This window comes from Astyanax mexicanus, chromosome 22, assembly GCF_023375975.1.
Source record: "Astyanax mexicanus isolate ESR-SI-001 chromosome 22, AstMex3_surface, whole genome shotgun sequence".
Lineage (NCBI taxonomy): Eukaryota > Metazoa > Chordata > Actinopteri > Characiformes > Acestrorhamphidae > Astyanax > Astyanax mexicanus.
In genome coordinates this window covers 20,244,025-20,264,866 of record NC_064429.1, presented here as the reverse complement: position 1 = coordinate 20,264,866, position 20,842 = coordinate 20,244,025, and the positions used below count along the sequence as shown (strand labels likewise).

The window sequence follows — 20,842 nt, the reverse complement described above, 5'->3', positions numbered from 1 at the left end:
GTGATACAATAAAATATATGCATGGAAAAGCAGCTCAAAATAAGAATGTCATAGAAGTGATTGCAATTATTGCAAGCAAATGATTTGCAGCTAAATATTAAGTCTTATTCAGTTCAATCTGTTTTAATTTCAGCTGTTCCAATACTTTTTCTCACAAAAGGGGTTGTTTAAGATAAAAGGTGCTATTTTCTGAACTGTGTATCAGATCCAGATGTAAAAACCTGGAAATAAAAGCTGAAATGTTGATGTTTTGTCAGACAGCAGATACCAGGTACCGGTACCAGTCAAAAGTTTGGACACACCTTCTTAGGGCGTTTTCACACCAGCACTATTTGGTCCGGTTAAAATGAACTCTGGTCCGTTTGTAACTTTAGTGCGGTGCGATTAAGCAGGTGTGAAAACAGTAATCGCACTCGGGTGCGGATCAAAAGAACCGGACCGAGACCAGCAAGAGGAGGTGGTCTCGGTCCGGTACCAAACGAACTCCGGAGCGGTTCGCTTGTGGTGAGAACGTGATCCGGTCTTGATCGGATCCAGCTATTAAATATAAGCCATTTATTTGAGCTAAACTGCTGATAAAGCAAGCACAGTTAGCAAGATAACGCTAATTACCACAGCTGTGAACGAACAGTGTCCATGCACGCGCCGTCTGCGCTGCATTCACTGCTCACAGCCGCGTGACTCTGTTTATTATGTATAAATCTGCGCTGCACATAGAAACGCTGTGTTTGAAAGTGCAGCGTTTCAGCGTTCAGTGTTAAAGCACAGACATTTGCGCAGGAACACAAAATCTTCTCGCTGTATTTACCTTTTTCATATATTTATATTTAACGTACTCCCATGTCAGACAGCTCTGACCAATCAGAGGACACAGGCTGCTCGCGTGCTTTATTGATGCGCATTTTGGTGCGTTTACATTTGTGCCTATGTGAAACCAGACCGAACAGAGCGAGAAAACGCTCCAAGTAAACGAACTCATTAACTGATTCGGACCAGAGAAACGAACTACAGGTGTGAAAACGCCCTTAAGCGGTTTGCTTTGGTGAGAACGTAATCTGGTCTTGATCCGACCCAGCTATTAAATATGGTCAATTTATTTGAGCTAAACTGCTGATAAGGCGCAGTTTAAACTGATATATTAGCCAGATAACGCTGGTTACCACAGTTGTGAACAAACGCTGTGTCCATGCATGTGCAGTCTGTGCGGCGTTCACTTCTCACAGTCGTGTGACTCGGTTTACTCTGTGTACATTTGTGCTGCACGTCTAAACACTGTGTTTGAAAGTGCAGCGTTTCAGCGTTCAGTGTTAAAGCACAGATATTCGTGCTGGAACACAGAATCTTCTCGCTATTTTTACTTTTTTCGTATAATTATAGTTACTCTCACGCCAGACAGCTCTGGCCAATCAGAGGACACAGCATGCTCGCTTGGTTTATGTTTTGCTGCTTTTACATTTATGTCTGTGTGAAACCAAACCAAACAAATGGAGAAAAACACTCCAACTAAACTAACTCATCAACTGATTCAGACCAAAGAAACGAACTACAGGTGTGAAAACGCCCTTATTCAGTGTTTTTCTTTTTATTTCTTTATTTTATTATTTTCTACATTGTAAATTGATATCAAAGACATGAAAAAAAATTGTTTATGAATTAATAATTCTGCATGTGTTACATTCCCTTAAGAGCCAGGAGCCCTCTGACTTTGAAACTGACCTGATCATTAACAATGTTACTTTATTCTGTATTCTGTTTATTGTTGATGTAAAAGTTTGTTTTGCACAGTGCTGCTGTGTAATTAGTGGGAATGTTCACATGCTGAGTGCACACGGCACACCTGTGTTGCCAAGATAGCAATGAACGTCTGACTCTTGACATCTGTCTAGGTTTTTAAGTCATTTTTCCTTTGCTAAGATAGCAGTATGGCAGAAATTTGCGTGAACACACTTCAGGTCCTCAATCTTTAATCCACATCCAGCGCTGACCTGCACTCATCTGCTTGTCTTTTGTTTATCTTCTTTCCTCTCATTCAATCCTATTCATTTTTACACACACATCCAAGCCATAGAGTTTCAGTGTTCTGACAGTCACTAAACTTATTACACTTCATCAGGACAGGTCCCAAGATCTAACTCACAGCCATACTGACCCGCACTCATCTGTTTGCCTTTTTTTAATCCCTTGTTCCAATTCACTTCCATTCATTTTCGCACACATGCCCAAGTCATAGAGTTTCTGTGTCTTGACAGTCACTAAACTCATTATACGCTATCAAGGCATGTCTCTAATACATAGCCATACTGACCTGCAGCTTTTATCCTCTTTCCTCCCATTCATTTCCACTCACATGCCCAAGCCATAGCAGTGTCCTAAACGTATTACACTTCATCAAAATCTAGCCCACAGCCATAGTGACCTGCACTCAGCTGTTTGTCATTTTTTCATCCCTTGTTTTCCCACTCCAACTAGCTTTGCAACTTGTCTTGATTTTCTCTGCTCTTTTTCGTGCTTGGCGGTGTCTTAACAGTTTAAGTTGCTCAAATTGAAAGTCTGCATTGCATTCAATTCTAATATTTACCTCCAAGGTTGTACATAGGTCACGAAATGTTAGATTTATGACTATTTTATTTCTTTCCCGTAACGGCCTGGGCTGAATCGAGTTATCTTGGTCCAGAGCCTCATTCTTTTGGACTCCTAAACAGATGTGCTCTGTCTGGCATCAGGAGGTGTCATGATGTGCTTTTCTGCTGGAGCTACAGAAAACACGTCTAAAGCTTGTGATTACCCAGCTTTTAATCAGTTCTGTGCTGTTTCCTGCTCTGCTCCATAAAAGGTGTTTTAGTGGTTCGTCCTCCGGTAGTAAACTCTAATATGTGAAGGCTTTTCTAGGCCTGTTCACCTAGAGGGAGGTGGTCAGCCATATGCTGGCCATATGTGAAAGAGCAGAACTCTGGAAATCTGCGCTGAGGTAAAGTCTTAGGAGTCTTTTCCAAAGGCGGTGGATGCCAGGCTGTAAAACCCTTTTCATCATTTTGTCTCTGGGTGGATACTCTTCTTTTTCTGGCAGAAATTCTCAAATTTTTTTCCATTACCTTCCGATGGAGGTTGGTAACCTCTAAAGTTACGATCTGTCAGAATCTTTTAGCTAAACATTTACGTTCAGCTGCTCGGACACTGCTGCAGTCGTCTTTTCTATTCTCATGGGTCTCATTTGCAAAACATCCCCAAAAAAGCTTGACGAGCTGTTGAAAGGTTTGTTTGTCTTACTTTAATTGTGGAGGCAAAACAATATGAGCTAGTTTTGGGTGGAGAGAGGCCATTTCCTTATCAGATAGCCAGCCGGCTTGAACATGCATGGATCGGAAGAATAAAAAGACTGGATACACAGAAGAAAAGTCCAATTTCAGCTGAAGCAGATGAATAGTGGCATAACTGTGCAGCTTAAAATGTGATTTATGTGTTAGATTTGAATTTTAATTCAACTCTACAGCAACTATTTAAAACCAATAATAACCTTTTTTTTTATAATTTTATTTCTAATTTTTCCCATTTTCTCCCCAATTTACACGGCCAGTTACCCAACCCACTCATTAGGACTCCCCCTATCACTAGTGATACCTCAACACACCAGGATGGTGAAGACTAACACATGCTTCCTCCGATACATGTGAAGTTAGCCACCGCTTCTTTTCGAGCTGCTGCCGATGCAGCATTGCCGAGCAGCCAGCGCGCTTGGAGGAAAGCACAGCAGCTCGGCTCTTGTACATCAGCTCATAGACGCCCTGTGCTGCAGACATCACCATAGGAGTGATGTGGGGAAAGAGCGCCATCTACCCACCCAGAGGGAGCAGGGCCAATTTTTGCTCCCTCTAACGCCGGCAGCTTGATGGCAAAGCTGCATGAGCTGGGGTTCGAACTGGATAATAATAACCATTTTTAACCAGCCCCGCCATTCACAATAATAACAATAATAAAGATAATTTGTTATAATCTGAGTTGATCAAAAGGTCAAATAAACAGCAGGATTCAATTTCTTCGATTTTTACGATTAGGGTATAGAAATCTAATAAAGAGAGCTGTTTTTAGCTGAGCAATCAGATTTCTTAGCACATGAATTTATGCTTACTCTCATTTCCATTTCTAGGTTTTCTTAGTGTGCACATGCATGCAAATGCAAACCTGATAGGACAGATGGTAATTCAAAAAAAAGCTTGTTTCTGTTCTTATTTGCAGCAATACTGTGTGAAGGCTGCCAGAAGAATAGAATTACATACAAATGCACTGCCTGGCCAAAATACAAAGGTCACACTCTAATATATGGTTGGACTGCTTTTAACTTTGGTCTTCTCCAACACATCCCAAAGTTTCTTTCTGGGAAGTTCACAAGGATAAGGAATGTGTTTGTAGGGATTTTTGACCATTCCTCCAGGCGTGCTTTTGTAAAGTAAGACGTCAGTTGAGAAGACCTGGCTGACAGTAACTGCTCTAATTCCTCCCACTCTATTGGGTTGAGGACTTGCTTCATAAATGTCTTTATGGTAGGGACATGTTGGAAACGAAAGCAGCCACTCCCAAACTGATCCCCCATTTGAGAGCATGAAATTGTCTGAATTCGTAAGGTATGCTGAAGCATTAGGAGTTCCTTTCACTGGAACTAAATGGCCTAGCCCAACTCTAACTAAATGGCCAATCCCCCCTCCACCAAACTTTACACTTGGCACAATGCAGTCAGACAAGTACTCTTCACCTGGCAACCACCAAATCCAGACTTGTGCAACGGAGGCCACATAAAGTTTGGTGGTCTGTAGTAATTGACTCTGCAGAAAGTTGCTAACCTAATGCCAAATAAAGTTCACACTACATTATTTTTTTGGGGGGACAGAAAGTGGTTAGACTCTGCATAAGCGGCTCTGGTAAAGCAGGAGATGTGTTTTGGACCCGTGGTTCTCTCTTTCTGTGATCCCATTGGCTGTATGTAGCCGCTGATCCTGACTCCCTGTCACCGACTGAGCCAGATATTTAGCATGTTGAATATTTCCTGGGCGTCTGCGACTCATCTGCGATCAGTCGGCGACAGGTCAGCGAGCGTCTTTTAGTAGTTCACGCTACACAACTGAGCGAATGCCAAGTAATCCCCGATTTGCCTCTGATAGTTTTTCTCTCTGATCAACGAAAAACTGGAACCAGGCATAAGTGGACTACATGCTTTAGCATCCTCTAACCCTGCTCTGTCATTTTACGTTGCATACCACTTTGTGGCAGATTTGCTGTTGTTCCCAATCATCAATCTATTTTGTTGTTTTACTGACAGTTGGCTGTGGAATATTTAGTAGTGAGGAAATTTCACATCTGGACTCCTGTGTGACCCAGAGTGACCCAGTCTTTCACTAATGTTTGTAGAAGCAGCCTACATACATATTTCATTGTTTTTATACACCTGTGGCCATGATGGAAGTGATTGGAACACGTAAATTCAATTTTCTGGATAGGTAAATACTCAATAGATATTATATATATATATATATATATATATATAATATATATATATATATATATATATATATATATATATATATATATATATACACTCAATAGAATGCATATATAGTATATTGCAAGGTTGCAGTCATTTTGTACCACAGATATGCAAATAATAGTTTGTCTATTTAATGTTTTTTTCTTCTACATCATATTACAAACTTGCATGGTAAAGTAGTAGCATGCAGAGGTGCTAGGCATCATTAAGCCTTCCAGGAGTTTCAGCTCCCTAAATGATGTTTTTTAAATTTAGGTCTGTGGTGTGTTGCGTATCCTGGGATGCGTGATACAAAATATAGAATGAAATGTGTGTAAGGGTGTCTCCACACCCTAAAATGTCAAAAATGTTTTCCTCCATAATAAACACTTCCTCTCAGCTCCCTGAAGATCTGAAAAAACGTGTGCTTGGTCAATTACTGGCCTCTTGTGCCGGATCCTCAAATTAGTATTGTTTTGAAACAAACAATTTCCTCACTTGGGCTTTGGCTGCGGTCACATCTCCCTGCTGCACTTATTTTGAAGCACAGGCCTAATTGAAGGCAAGAGTTATCAGATGTTTGTTCTGGTTTAAATAAACCACCAATCAGCAACAGAAAGTAAAGTTCTTTTCATAATTAGCATTTTTCCCATTCCTTCTGGCTATCTACAGGAGCTAACATGCCAAGAAAAGCTCCTGAAGGCCACAACCTGAGTTCCTCTGCAAAACGTGCTAATACCTCCCAGGAAGATGTATTCTATGAATCAGAGCAGGATACTACAGCAGATATACATCCGGAACTGAGGGCCACTAACAAGACAAGGGCCCAAGCAGCACAAGAGCATGGGTGGAGACATCCTTGGGTGGAGATGTTTTCTTATCTGGACAGATAATAGTGTAAGCCAGCACATCTGCATTTAGGTCGGTACATCACAATCTGCACTCAGTGCCCCTCAGTTCTCTCGAAGTCAGAAGTAGATAAAGGATTAGCTGGCTGTTAGCAGCATTTCCCCCGGGGTTACTCGGAGACATTAGTCTGAGATGTTGTTTGTACTTTTTTATGATATTAATTAAAATAAGTTCCTCAGGGAAGCAACAACTGCCACAACAGATTGATTTATGGTGCGGGATCAGTACAGTTTCGCAACACAGTCACTTTATGATTGACTGGTATATGATACTATTTTCATCATATCATCACTTGTAAATACAACAACATGCAAATGAGGTGAATCAGTTGCCGAAACCTAGATTAAGCATAATTCCAGACTATAAATAGATTTGTTAACCATGGATCACCTTTACTAAACCAATAAATCCAAGATCAAATTAATATGTATTAATCAGTAAAATGTAAACCCTTTAAACTTCATGTGACCCTAACTGGTGAAGGACTCAAGCTTAAAAGAACAAGCAATAGTAAATGTTAGCGAGTGAGTGAAATGACTACAAGAGTACAATTTCCGAACACTGACACAGGCGCGTAGCTCACATGGGTTGCCAGATTGACACGCGGTGGCAAGCGATAATTAGCCTTACTCTGTAGCTGATCAGTGAAAATATATATATTTCAATGTCCGAAAGGCTTGTCTCTACTGCATTAGCAACCTCACTGAAGCTTAGTGATTACCTGTCCAGCAGAAAAATAACCAGATCGTGCATTTCCATGACTGCAGTACACTGTTTCTGAATCAAATGGTCCTACAGATCCCCACCTCTACTAGCACAGTTGCGATGCTAACACTGTGGTAGTGATGCCAGGGAACGCTAACCCTGTGATGCTAATATACCGAGCCTTTCTTTACCAATACTGATACTCAACATGTAAAAAGTGACCAGGTGTAATTGAAGTCTATGAATGAAGGCTTATGCCCCAGCCACACATCTTTGTACATTTTTTAAGTGATCCACACAGAAAAGCTGAGCCTGAACTTGAAAATGTTCTCAAGGTTGGAGATTTTAAAATATTCTGTTGTCAGTGTTATTGTGTGGTTGGGCAAATACTATACTCCTTATATATTCAACTACCGAAGTCACTTTTTGTGCGTGTCAAAATCCAGATAGCATTCTATTTTAGACTGCAACTTGCATTATATTGCTATATAAATATTTATTCACCCATCCAAATCAGTGAATTTATGTGTTTCAACAACATTCATAGCCACAGGTGTATAAAACCAAGCATCTAGTCCTGCAGACTGCTTCTACAAACATTAGTGAAAGAATGCGCCGCTCTCAGGAGCTCAGTGAATTCCAGAGAGGTACTGTGAGAGGATCCAGCACCTGTGCAGTCAAGACATTTCCTCACTACTAAATAAATATTCCACAGCCAACTGTCAGTGATATTATAACACAGTGGAAGCTACTGGGAATAAAATATGTAAAATAACAGTGGAGTCAGCGAATATTGAGGAGCATAGTGTGCAGAGATCACCAACATTCTGAAATCAATCACTAAGGAACCTCTAAACATCAGGTAGCCTTTAGATTATTTCAAGAACAGTAGAGAGTAAAGAGCTTAGTGGATTGGGTTTCCATGACCGAGCATCTTTATACAAGCCTTACATCACCAAACGCATTGCAGGCGTGAGGTTAACAACTGTTACTTGTAGTGTAGAGTATTGCGTTTTCTTTCTTTTTCATGGTGTACTATTGCCCCATGCAGGGTTAGCATGCTCTTGCAAGTTCCTGCATGAACAACAATATTTTCAAAAATAGACTTTTTTTTTTTTTTTTTTTTATCCGGGTATGTCCTTCCATGCTACAATGTTTAATTTTCCATTATGCAAGTTATGAAGCTATCTGCGAGTTTCTTTGTTATCTCATCATCCAGGTTGAAGAATTTTGCAGCAAAACAGGTTTCTGTCGGCAGCGTTCTACTCTCACGCACACCTGCAAACGATTCTGCATAGAAAGCTGTGGCTTTGTCGGGACTTGCATCTTCACGACACACAGCTTTCTCCGAGTACAGCCTGTGTGTCTACCTTTATATGGTTCTCTCCTGTTGTAGCACTGTTATGCTCTCTGGAAACACAAGTAATAGCCTGGGGAATCAGAGGATTCTGCTCTGAAGGGTTAGAGGCAGGTTTCAACTTGCTGCTGTCTGATCCACCAAGGCATGGAGACAGAAACAAAACACAGCTCAAAATATCAGCACACCTTTCGTGTATTAGTCAAAGTTTATTTATTAAAATGCTCTGACAATATGGTAGAGCTCTGTTACGTAAACGTATTTTGCTTAAATTTCTGGATATGAACTAGTTTTAAATGTATACAACATTAATAAAATATTCATACATCTTATATAGGTTTTTAACAAAGTTAACATGTTAATTCACACTTGATACAAGTAAATTATTCTTAATACTAAAGATACAAAAAGTTAAACATATTTTGTTCCAGTTCCAATCCAGTTCCCACTTTCAATATACTTTCAATACAGGTACTGTACAATGCAGCCTATCATACCTAAGTCTACCAAGTTTAACAAGGGAGAAAAAGGAGATAGTAGTTTGCACCACAGCTCTTATACTTGTTTAGGAGCTATGTTGGTTGATAAAGCAGGTTTATTTGCATGTAGGTGATGAGGTAATGTGATGTTATGTGGCGTTATGTAATGTTACGCACTCCAACTAAATACATACAGGTGCTCTCAGTTCAGTTATGCTTATTTGTGGCCAGATAGAAGGTCTCACTTCACTCTAAAAAACAGAGGTACGATATGAGTACTTTTTTGTACTCAAAGGTACACTCTTTATAATTGTACCCTCAAAGGAACAATATTGGTCTTTACAGGGTACAAAGTCATTTCTAACAGCAATAAGTACAGATTTGTACCATTTAACCAGCCAAAGGGTACATTCAGTATTCTGTATCACTGCACTGATAAACAATATATATTTTAATTGCACATTTTTTATTTAAAAGCCAGACAATTTTGGATCATCAAGTTTTTGAGCCATGTTTAGTTGATGATGATGTTTATAATTTTTATAATCTTTACTGCCACAAAAACCATGGGTACAAAAAAGGACTTTCACTGAAAGGTACTTTTTTGTACCTCAATATAAGGTACAGCCCCAGCGACAAGCTTTGTACTCTTTTAAGTACAAATCTGTACTTACATTTCTTAGTGTGTTCTAGGCTAATAACCATATGGCACTTTTCACATATCCAACATCCCCATTCCAATGAACACTGGCAACAGTTTCACTTCTAATACTATTAAACGGATTAAATAATTTAACAATTGAAATGTAAGAACAGTATTAAATTTGTTTTTAATACAGTTTGACAGGGTCGCGTGCATAATAACAGAAACACTATGTTACACCCCATTTTTGCCATGTTCCGCATTTTTAACCTGACAGCCATACTTTAATTAAATTCAATTTCTATGGAAAAATTAAGAAGGGTTTTTTTTTTTTTCATTTTCCTGTAAAGTTTGCATTTTAGAGAAAAAAAGTCTATATATAGGATTCTCTGTTCTTATATTTACTTTGACTTTCATTTCAATGCATGCAGTAAGATATTTCACATTTTGTCTAGTCAGCTTAATTAAATTTTTTAAATATAAATCCATTCTAAAGGATTTAGTGCCAAAACAGACTCCACAGTACGCATTTCTGAGTAGGAAAGATAATCAAAGTATCTCCAGTTTGTAACAAATTAATGAGAAAATGATTTAAACAAGACAAAAAAACTTTTGCAAATTTTTTTTTGCGAAACAACGCATGACCACATGCTGCACACTTTACAAAGGCATGGCTGCAGAAGAAGAGGGTACCTGAGAATTTTTATGTGACAACAATGACGCATACTTGTGCACATCTAAAGTTTGCATATGAATTACACAAAAAAAGACCTACATCACTTCAGCGCTTGGCATCCTTTGTGCCACATGTCTCTTAAGTATTGTAAGAAGGAATGGCAGTATTAAAAAGGGAAATATTTTAACATTTTCTGAAATGTGATGCAGGTTTGAAATACGGGTATTAAGTGATGCACAATAATACTGAAATTATTATTTATTTATTTTAGAATCATTGACTTTGGCTGATATGGCCTATATTTTAATCCGATACTTATTACTTATGTATTTATTGTGTGTTTATTGTGTTTGAGTGACGCTGACCACACTATTATAATTGGCCAACGCTGTATGTGCTAGTTTAAAATCCGTAGATTTAAGTTATTTTTTATTTATTTTTTTAACATTATATTGAATGTCTAATGTTTTGTATGTGTATATTTGCATTTGAATCAGCGGGTATGTGCATGTGCAGATCTGCCAACCTTAAAACAATTTTATGAGTACAAATAACACCCAACAAGTAAGAGAGTGAGCGAGTAAGAGTGAGCCCCTGAGAGACTTTAGCACAGCGACGCAGCGTTGACAATTTGGAGGAAAATGAAGCGTGGATGAAAGTAGCAGATGGCTTGATAATTTGCTTGCTGAATTATTATACTTGCTAACCAGACACACGGAATCAAAGAGCTAGGTGAGGCAGGGCAGGGTAGAGCATGGTGGTTAGGTGAAAATGAAGCACTCTGATTGGTCTGCATGTTGTAAGAATTCCCATATTGGTGCATTCCCCATAGAATGGAGGTATGAAAGAAGTTACCCAGACAAAACATGAAATATCTTGAAAATTTCATCCTGTCAGTTAATGTAAGAGATATTAAACATTTTTTTTTTCATTATATTTTCTATTCTGTTCCAACTGTTTTCTCATTTGAGATATTACAGTAACTTGGTAGTTGTTTATAATAGGTAATTGAGACACAACAAAATTTACAGTGTTTGTCTCATCACGGTTTTCTTGGTCTAGTGGATGAGATGCGTTCATGTGAATACATGTGCTTGCTCACTCCTAGACAGAGCAGCTACCCCACCCTCAAACACGGCACCACCTTGTTTGTGATTATGTAATGTAATATTATTGCAGGTTGCGACTAGCACAGGTACAAATGTCTCTATACATTAAACTCTGACTGGTTTACCTGGATGGTTTAGTACATTACGATTCTTGCTCAAACATGTCTGCACAAACATGCTAACAAAACAGACTTTTAAAAACACTGAAATAGATAAGAGGTGGGCTTATAGTATTTATTTAGGTCACAAATAACTTGAACAGTTTCCTTTTTTTTTTTTTGATGTTGTTGAAAATGTGTGCTATTATATCCTGACTCCATTTGTTTCTAAACCACAAATAACAGCATGTCCTCTGTAAGTGCTCTCATTTGTTACTTAGGCATTATGTCTCTAAGCTTTTTGCGGTTTTACTGAAATGTAAACAGTGTACTTCTGTGTTCTGTAGCTCAGTCCACTCCTTTGGGAGTGAAATACACACATTTGCGGACCCACCCACACATTGACTGACATCGATTTGAGCGTGTTGAAAGCAGCCCATGGTTTCGACTGGCACCACTGCTGTTCATGTGGTGCTACTTAAGGGTGTGGAGCACAGCCGTTTTAAAGCAGGCGCTTTGTGTGGTTGTTTACAGCATTTCGTGGCCCCTGCATGTGGAGCCATCATTTGCAAAGCCACTCTCTATTGAGCATCCACCCGTGCAAAGTAGAAAAAGTAAAGCACAAATAAAAATGCTCTGCATACCGAACAGAAAACTGACACAGGAGAAACAAAAAGAAAGTAGAAAGACTGTATCAGGTTTCAGAGAAACAGCAGAACCAGGCCTACAACATACCGTTACACACCGTTTACACCGTTACACAGCAGTTAATGTTTTGTTAGTTATGTTATGTTTTAGGAGGTCAGGTAAGTATCGAACAGCGGAGTGACTGTGCCATCCTTCCACTCAACGAGGATCTCACCGCGCTGAATGGACGGGGATCTGGGTGGTCTCATGGGGTGTTTGGTCAGAGGTGCTCTCTCACTTGGAACCGGTGATCCGGGCTGGCTGATGGTTTCCTTTGAGGAGTATGACTTTAGAACCACCACAGTTTTCCTCCTCCTTAAAGCAAGAAGAAAAATTAAGCACTTAAAAAGTAATTCAAGCATAAAAGAACCATTTATCAGCATGCAATCTGCATATCTAGGTCAATCAGATATCAGTTATGTGGTTTCGGACATGTATAAACTAAAGGAGGTCGACTCAACAGCTCAAAATAGCAGCCACTCTGGACACAGAATGTTTAATTTAATGACATGCAAGTTGACCTCTTAAGTTCCTGCATCCTCAAACGGGGACATTACATTTCTGCTTCTCTGCACAATGATACTTATTTTTTTTTTAACTTTGACCCTTTGCCTTATATACAGACACTGTCCGTACCATCTAGTGGTCACATGACAACGTTACAATCCATTAAATGAAAATAAGGCAGAAATAGCATTATTAATGGCTGAAATTCCAGTCAAAGGTTTCTATAGCCAGCCCAGACAGAAACTTGGACCAGATAAAAATTCAATTATTTATGTTTAAAACTAGTTTATTAATTTGGTGTAGAAAGCTAAGCTAAGCTAAGCTGAGGTTTTACTGAAAAGTATACAGTGTACTTGTTCTGTAGCTCAGTCTACTACTTTAGAAGCAACAGTTTTTGAACTAATTGTGTCCTTCTGATTGCAAATGGCAAGGATCCTTTTCAATTATTAAATTAAACTACTGCCCCCATATTTTTTTTGTTGTTGCAAAAACGACTTCCTGTACAAAGACAAAGTTGTGTCTTTTTGTTAGTTCCTACTATTTCTAAACAGCAGGGAGAAATTTTAAAATGCACACCAAGCAAAAGTCCGGGTCTCAGGAAGTTAATGATGTACATGCCTAATACTGCTGAATACTGACATTCCAAAAGTCATGGGACAGTAACTTTTATTGTGTAAGACCTAAGTGTGTGCCATATGGCGTCATACAAAAAATATTGTAACACAGTATTATTATGATTTTAAAAATACATATCATGATAATAGTGATAAGGATATTTTTTTCAATAATTATTTATATTGGCTGTTTACATGCATGCACTAAATATCCTGCAATTCAGATTGTTTTTTTACATTACATTAATTTTATTACTATTTATTTTGTTATATTATTGTAATACTTATGTGATATTAGTTTTAGATAATTATGTCTTGGTAAGTTACTGTTACTGGATATGCATGACTGTTATTCTGTTGTTTTTTTTTTTCTTCATATCGCCAAAAATGTTATTATTGTAAAAATACTCTGAAATATTATGATATTATTTTAGTAAGATCGTCTAGGCTGTCATCAATTACACAAGTGGACTGAAGAATGGTGCAGACATTTGGGTGGGAATGGACCTATCTTCACCACATCTCATAAATGCTCAATTGGGCTCAAATCAGGCAAACATTTAGGCCACAATATTCCTCTGTACTCTGCTGAAAGCTTTTTGAGCCAATTCTGGATAACTTGGGCCTGATAACATGGTGCATAATGCTCCTGGGTTTCATTGTGTGGGTACAGGAATGGCAGCTGCAAGCGGTGAAACGTAGCAGACTCTGGTCAGTGACTTTTTAAGCTGGACCAGTGTGCCCAACCCATTCCATGAGAATAAATCCCAGACCAGCATGGAACCACAAGCCTGTTCACATCTGGGGTTCCAGTGTGGCTTCAAGGCTTTGTGTGGTCTACATCATAACAGGCACACTGCCAACAAAACACACATCTGCACATCTCAAAACAAACAGCCATGTGGAGAATACTTAATTTTTTTAGATTACCTGTTTTGGTAGACGTTGAGGATGAGGATGACCGTTCCAAGAAGGAGAGCAAGTGAGCTTAGAACCAGCATGGTTACCTTCCATCCTAACCCTGGTAAAACACATAAATATGTTAGGACTGAACCTCATTACTTTACATTTACAGTACATGTTTAAATGACATGACTGGTCCTGAGAAAGCTAGAATGTTTCTGATGAAGGTTATGGTAGGAACAAACATGAATTTCACGCAGGAGATATTTTTTTTATTAAGCTGAACAACTAACTAACACTCTTATCACTGAATCCAATCAAATCCTCACAACAGTGCTCTAAATTCAAGAAGAATCCTTCCATGAACAGTTACTCCAATTTATTACTCTGGATTTCTTAATTGCAGTCATTGCTGTAAATTAACATTGTGCTTTGAGCACCCCCTTCTGGATAACTCTAAACATGCATTTGTTGACACTTGATAACTGGTTTAAAATAAGCTCCTTTTTGTTTTGTTTACCACGAAAGGTCACAAATGAATACTGACTACGACAGTGTTTTTTTAAAGACAGGCACAAAGAACAGGAGGGTTGCATAATGCTGTCTGTAACAATGCTATAAAACAGTGAAAGCACAAGGGTGTGGAAGGGGATGGCATGTGAGTGTGTGAACTGGCTGAAATGCGTGTCTCACGCCCAATGTATGAGATTTAAAAGCCCTGTGTCATGCTACGCTGCAGAAGAAAGTGCACACTACTCTACACCTCTATTTTACCTTCTAAAACTTTGTCACTACAGCAGCTGAGAATCATGTCTGTTAATAGTGCCTCTGCTACAACAAAACAGAACAAAAAAGATTAGAATGATTTTGGCTTTAAAAGTAGATACCAGGTCCATTAAACACGTCTGGACTTGCCCATATCCTGGTCTAATGGATAGAAATGTAATCTTAAAATGTTTTAAAAGCTGAACAACTGAATTTACAATGTATTATCTTGTCTTGACTGTCTGGGAAAACATGTAGGTATACAGGCAGGTATAGGAATATTTACCTTAAGACTTTTTAATATCACTCAGAAACAAAATTAGACCACTTTCACAACAACAAAATGGCAAAAGCACACACCACCAATATTAGGTTTACAGACAGCCATTTCTGTAATATCCAACAAAGCAATATTTTAAACAAACATAAATGAACAGTTATGCACAACAAAAATGTAACTGTACACTTGAATTTGTTTTTACTTTCTGTCACACTTTTAGGACTGTTAGGAGATAGATTTAAGACATTTTAAGACCAATTAAAGCATTTTTTTTTCAGCTAAATTAATTTAATATCTAGACTTTTTAAATATCTGTGGACACACTGATGTAATTTGTGCCTAAATCTTAAACATGTTGTGTACTCAGGATTCTGAGGCAGGAAGACACCCAGTCATGTCACCCAGTCATCCAAGAATGGTAATCTACCCTTATATTTTACTGGGCAAAAAAAACAACAGCTAATAAAAACACTTGACAAATTCAAGACGTACTTTTGGTTCAGATACAGAGGCATTTATCACTACACTACCCTTTTTGTAAAAAAGTGTGGGAAGCAAGGCATCAAGTCATCAAGTAAGCATTTCTTGTGTTTTAGACGCAGCTGTCTCCTCAAAGGCTTCTTTTCTATCCTCTGCTGCCCCCGTGTGAACATAACCTGGCAACTCACCTGACAACTTTCCTTTCCTCCCTCTAATTAAATACAGAACAACAATGTTATCACTGTTTTCATTTTACAGTTAATAGTAAACTCCTGCAGGGCCTACAGCTAAACACGTAAACAGATTAATAAAATAAGCAGACAGCCCCTTGTTATGCAGAATGTATGTATGTGAATGTTATGCACACCCACCATACTCCAAGCTGAACTGATTCAGGGAGGCGTCCATGCTGCTATTTGTCTCTGGGGGTGCAGAAGAGATTTGAGCTGGCTGGGTGGGCTTGAATGGAGGAGGGTCGTGATTTACTGGAGCTAAACAAAAGGAAACAGACAGCACAGCAGTGTTGTTCAACCAATTCAACCCATCTTCATTAGCTGCATCGCTAGCATATGGTAAGATTAACACAAACAATAACTTCTATTTAAAGGGACCTTTCAAATAATAGGGTTAGTTATCAGAAAGCTGTGAAAGAAGTGTATTTTACTGATATTATTGATAGTACGCTAGACAGCAATACAGCAAACGGTGATCAGTAACATTCCCAATGAAGACACTCTAGGACTGGGGTTCTTAACCTTTTTCACTGTGCAACTGGCAAGAATAGAGCTGGTGAAATTGCTTTTTCTTTTAATTTTTTTTTACCCAACCCACTCAGCCTATCACTAGTAATGCCCCAACACATCAGGAGGGTGAATACTAACACATGCTTCCTCCGATACATGTTCAAGCTGCTGCTGATGCAGCATTGCTGAGTAGCATCACAGCGCGCTTGGAGTAAAGCGCAACACCTCGGTTCCGGTACATCAGCTCACAGACACCCTGTGCTGTGGACATCACCCTTTAGTGATGTGGGGAAAGAGCGCCATCTACCCACCCGAAGGGAGCAGAGCCAACTGTGCTCCCTCTGAGCGCCGGCAGCTTGATGGCAAACTGCATGAGCGGGGGTTCGAACCTGCAACCTCCCGCTCATAGTGGCAGCGCTTTATCTGGTGAAATCTTTTTTTGCAAGAGAATTGTTTTCCAAACTTCAATAACCTATTTTACCTTGTGTTAATTAATAATGATTCTTGGGCCTGCACTGAGGACTTCAAGATTTTATACATAGCTTGCAAATAATCTTTTACAGTGAGAGAGGCTCTGTCTTTGTTTTTCAGATGTGTAAGTACAAAAAAATGTTGATTTGCAGAGAAGTGTTGATGCAAAGGTTGCAGTGTCTGAAATGTAAGACATGCAGCCTACTGAGGCAGGATTCTGTGGCAGGAAGGCACCCAGTCATGTCTGAAACAAAGGTGAGTAATCTATGTGGGTACCCTACGCCTATGCCCTATGCCTATACCGTAGCCTTACATGCACCTCCCCAGAATGTAATTATGTGTTGCTCAACACAGAAAACAGCAGCTTTGCTGATCTACCAAGCCTCATGTTTTCGCCTACACTTTACCGCTTTTGTGGTTTAAATGCAATGAAAAGACATTTTTTTATTCTCTGCACATTTTGTGAAGAAAACACGATCATTTAAAATCATTTATTACTAGGTTAAGAAGCTCAGATTTATGGGTGAACAGATGATGAGTTCATGATGTTAGTGACAAGTGAATTATTACTATTCCATATTAACAATTCTAAGATCTGTCAAGACTCTAGAACAAGAACAAAATGATTATAGGTTATTTTCTAGAAGAGAAGAAAGCATGAGGTACTGTCCGGTTTAGTACGGCATAAAAGACTCCCAAACATGATCTTACGCTGCCAAAAGCGAATTTTGGCAATGATTCGGGGGACTGGTTTCTCAGGTTCAGGTGTGCCCTCTGCTTCTGCCTCCTCTTCCTCACAAACAATCTGCTTATTTAGCGTCCTCCACTTGCTGCTTCTCCCTCGCTCCGCTGACAGAAACACACTGGAAGAGTCCAGATGTGCACTCAGGTGGAAGCCTTTACCATGGAGGGTCAGGTGGCCCTTCTTTGAACAGCTCCAGGCCTGGCCTTCCTCCTCCTCGGGTCTGCAGGCCCGCAGCCTGATGAGCTCTTGCTCCTGGATCTGCACGGCAGTCAAGCATTTGCCTGTCTTTGGGTTTCTGAGGGTTTGTCTCTCTGAGCTCCAGCGCCACTCCTGCAGAGCTGAGCCTGGTTTGCACTCCTCCAGGCTGATGGTTCCGTGATCTTGGCTGTCCTGTATCTGCACACACTTTCCCGACTGCTCGTTTCTCAAGCTCAACCCTGCCACCTCTAAAAAAGGAAAAAATCACAGACCCTCTGAGCTAATTAGGGCAGCCTTGTTTAATTCTAACACTAATTCAGGTTCTCTGTTGGTCACAGTAATACTAATGCCTTCACTTTAAACTCAGAAATTTCAAATAGAACTTACCAACAAGTCAGATTTCCTTTCAATCATTTGTTTATTGATTTTCTACAAGGAAAAAAATCTAGATCAAAATCCCCCCCGAAAAAAACCCACCTGAATCAAGCCAAGCGTGACACATCAATAAATACACATTATATAGTTTGTTAGCTTAGAAATAAATAGTAACAGATCATCTGCATAGAGAGATACCTTATGTTTGACACAATGTCTCATTTACAAATAAGATTTCTTACTTAAAAAGTTGTGAGAGCCTCGCAAATGCAAGTCCAGGATCCAAGATGACAGCATAGCACATTAACAGTAAAAGCAGCAGCTTTATCCAATTTATTATCACTTCTATCTATTCGTGGATCATTAAAACAACTGTACACACAGTACTTTCCAACTTTGTCACCTATCTGTGGACATGTTTATATGATGTTTGGCTGTGTAAACTTCGAAATAATGCATTGTTATCAACAGTAATCATTAACAACGCTAAGCTGGGACAATTTCATCAATGATAACCTGCACAATAAAAAATGGTACATATTTTGGTTGGATTTATCATAAACATGACAACATCCACAAGCAGCCCCCTTCAACCTTACATGCAACTTTTATATTAAATATTTAAAAAAAAATATTCGTTAGTTTCAACAAATCTATTGGTTTATTTAATGTTATTTTAAAATGTATAAATGTGAAAAAAAAATAATAAAATAAAATAATAGTCATGCGCTACAATGATTATCCAGTGTCTCCAACTTTTATGAAGATGCGGTTTTCATTTTCCAGCAGGACTTGGCACACTGGCAGGACTGCCCACGCTGCCAAAAGTACCAATTGGTCGTCTATAATAATCTATTTTTCTGAGACACATTGATTTCTTTCTTTTTTATTGGCTGTAAGCCATCATCAAAAATCAAAGAAATAAACGCTTAAAATAGATAATTCTGTGTGTAATACATCTATATGAGTTTCTCATTTCGAACTGAATTACTGAAATAAAGTAACTTTTTTCAATGATATTCCATTTTTTTGGTTTAGATGCACCTGTGTAACAATAGTCTTCACTGCCTAAACAACTAATACGCGCAGAGCTCAGCAAGACAGGTAATTCACTGCGAGTTCACTGTATTATTTGTCTCAATTTAGCTTTTTATTAATGTATTGTATCAGATATGTATTTATTAACGCGTAAAGACTGTTTTGTTTACCTTGAAGCAGAAGTGCGGCGAGTGTTAGAGCGCAGAAGCTCGTCCCTCTTCCCTCCATAACAGCAGCAGCAGCAGCAGCGGGGTGGCGGTCAGCCTGAGCCCGACTCTGAGGAGAGTCTCTGGGGGAACTCTCCCTTAACCCACCGTGAAGTTTCAAGCAAAGCCTCGACCAAAACCCCAGCCTGCTAGTTAGATATGTTTTCGCTGCAAAATAATCACCACCACGCCTGATAACCTCTCCTGTTTCTGCAGTAAACGCTGTAGTAAAACCAGAGCTAGTGTTCACCTCAGCCCGTAGCCAGAAAAAAATAATTTCCTCAACAGCTAAACCAAGCTAGTTAGCTAACTTCAACAAAACACTCCTCTCAAAGGAAGATTATGCGATTTATAGCTGGTGGCAAGCAAAAATGCAGAACGAGTAAGTGGAGAATACTAATTAAGAAGAGATAATGGAGGGCAGTAAAGTAGCCTCAGTGTGTGTGAGGGGGTGAAGGACAGAGAGGGGCTGGTTTGGGAATGCCAGTTTTTACCACAACAAAACTAAGTGGTTGTAAATACAAATGAACAGCACGCTAGAGTAGTTCAGCTACTGCAGTCTACACAAACACACGAGCTTTAAAAGGTTTAGAAAGGTTTAACTCGAATGGACGGAGTGTAGATCCATAAAAAGCGAATTAATATGATGAATAACCGAAGATAATACAGTTAGCTCATGTGTGAAGTGCGTTCTGCGCCACTAAACTAAACACAGGGGCAACACAGCGCCAGCTTCAGGCCAGCATGCTCAACAACAACTACAACAGCATCAGTCAACATTCAAAAGTTCCTCCCTTATATACACAATGTGGCCAACCCAACGAATTCAATGTTATTTTTCTTTTTTCCTACATTATAAATGAATACTGAAGTCATCTAGACTACTAAGGAATCATGTAGTAATTTAAAAGTGTTAAACAAACCAAATTACTAGTATTTAGGGGGTTCTGTTAACTTGCAGTTTCTGAGGCTGGTAACTCTTGGTCTTCCTTTCCTTATGAAGTTCCATCATAACGCTTTTGATTGTCTTCTTCAAGTTCAAAGTTCTTGAATTTTTTAGATTGACAGACCTTCATGTCTTAAAGAATTTGTTTACTGAATAGTTCCATGTTTTTCTTCAGTTTGGATGACTTTAGTATTAATCTACAATGCAATACAATAAAATAATGAAAAAAAAAAAAACACTGGCTTTAAGATGTTTCCAAACGTTTGACTGGTAAAGTGGATCACAATATATTTATTAATTTCTGTTGCTACAATATAATTCTGATATTAATATGAATAAAATAAAAGCTACAAAAAAAAGTGCAGAGGATGCCCAGAACAATTGTGTGAACTT

The 20,842-nt window shown here is 38.9% G+C and overlaps 1 protein-coding gene across 1 annotated transcript; it reads right to left on the bottom strand.

Annotated features, from left to right (window-relative positions):
• Positions 1 to 10,008: 10,008 nt before the first annotated feature.
• Positions 10,009 to 20,171, bottom strand: si:dkey-245n4.2 (uncharacterized). The gene is made up of 5 exons (XM_007258312.4): positions 19,468 to 20,171; positions 17,653 to 18,132; positions 16,099 to 16,218; positions 14,230 to 14,320; positions 10,009 to 12,493 (listed from the first exon to the last, which is right to left on the bottom strand). Exons 1-5 carry the CDS (start codon positions 19,523 to 19,525, stop codon positions 12,286 to 12,288), a joined length of 957 nt encoding a protein of 318 aa, XP_007258374.3. The 5' UTR covers positions 19,526 to 20,171; the 3' UTR covers positions 10,009 to 12,285.
• Positions 20,172 to 20,842: the final 671 nt, after the last annotated feature.

What these genes read in the sequence shown, in the direction of transcription:
- si:dkey-245n4.2 (XM_007258312.4), bottom strand. Translation starts at nt 19,525, where the DNA reads ATGGAGGGAAGAGGGACGAGCTTCTGCGCTCTAACACTCGCCGCACTT. An exon ending in CAAAATTCGCTTTTGGCAGC is followed by an intron (nt 16,219 to 17,652) that starts GTAAGATCATGT and finishes CCTTTTGTTTAG; the next exon opens with CTCCAGTAAATCACGACCCT. An exon ending in CTCAACGTCTACCAAAACAG is followed by an intron (nt 12,494 to 14,229) that starts GTAATCTAAAAA and finishes TCTTGCTTTAAG; the next exon opens with GAGGAGGAAAACTGTGGTGG.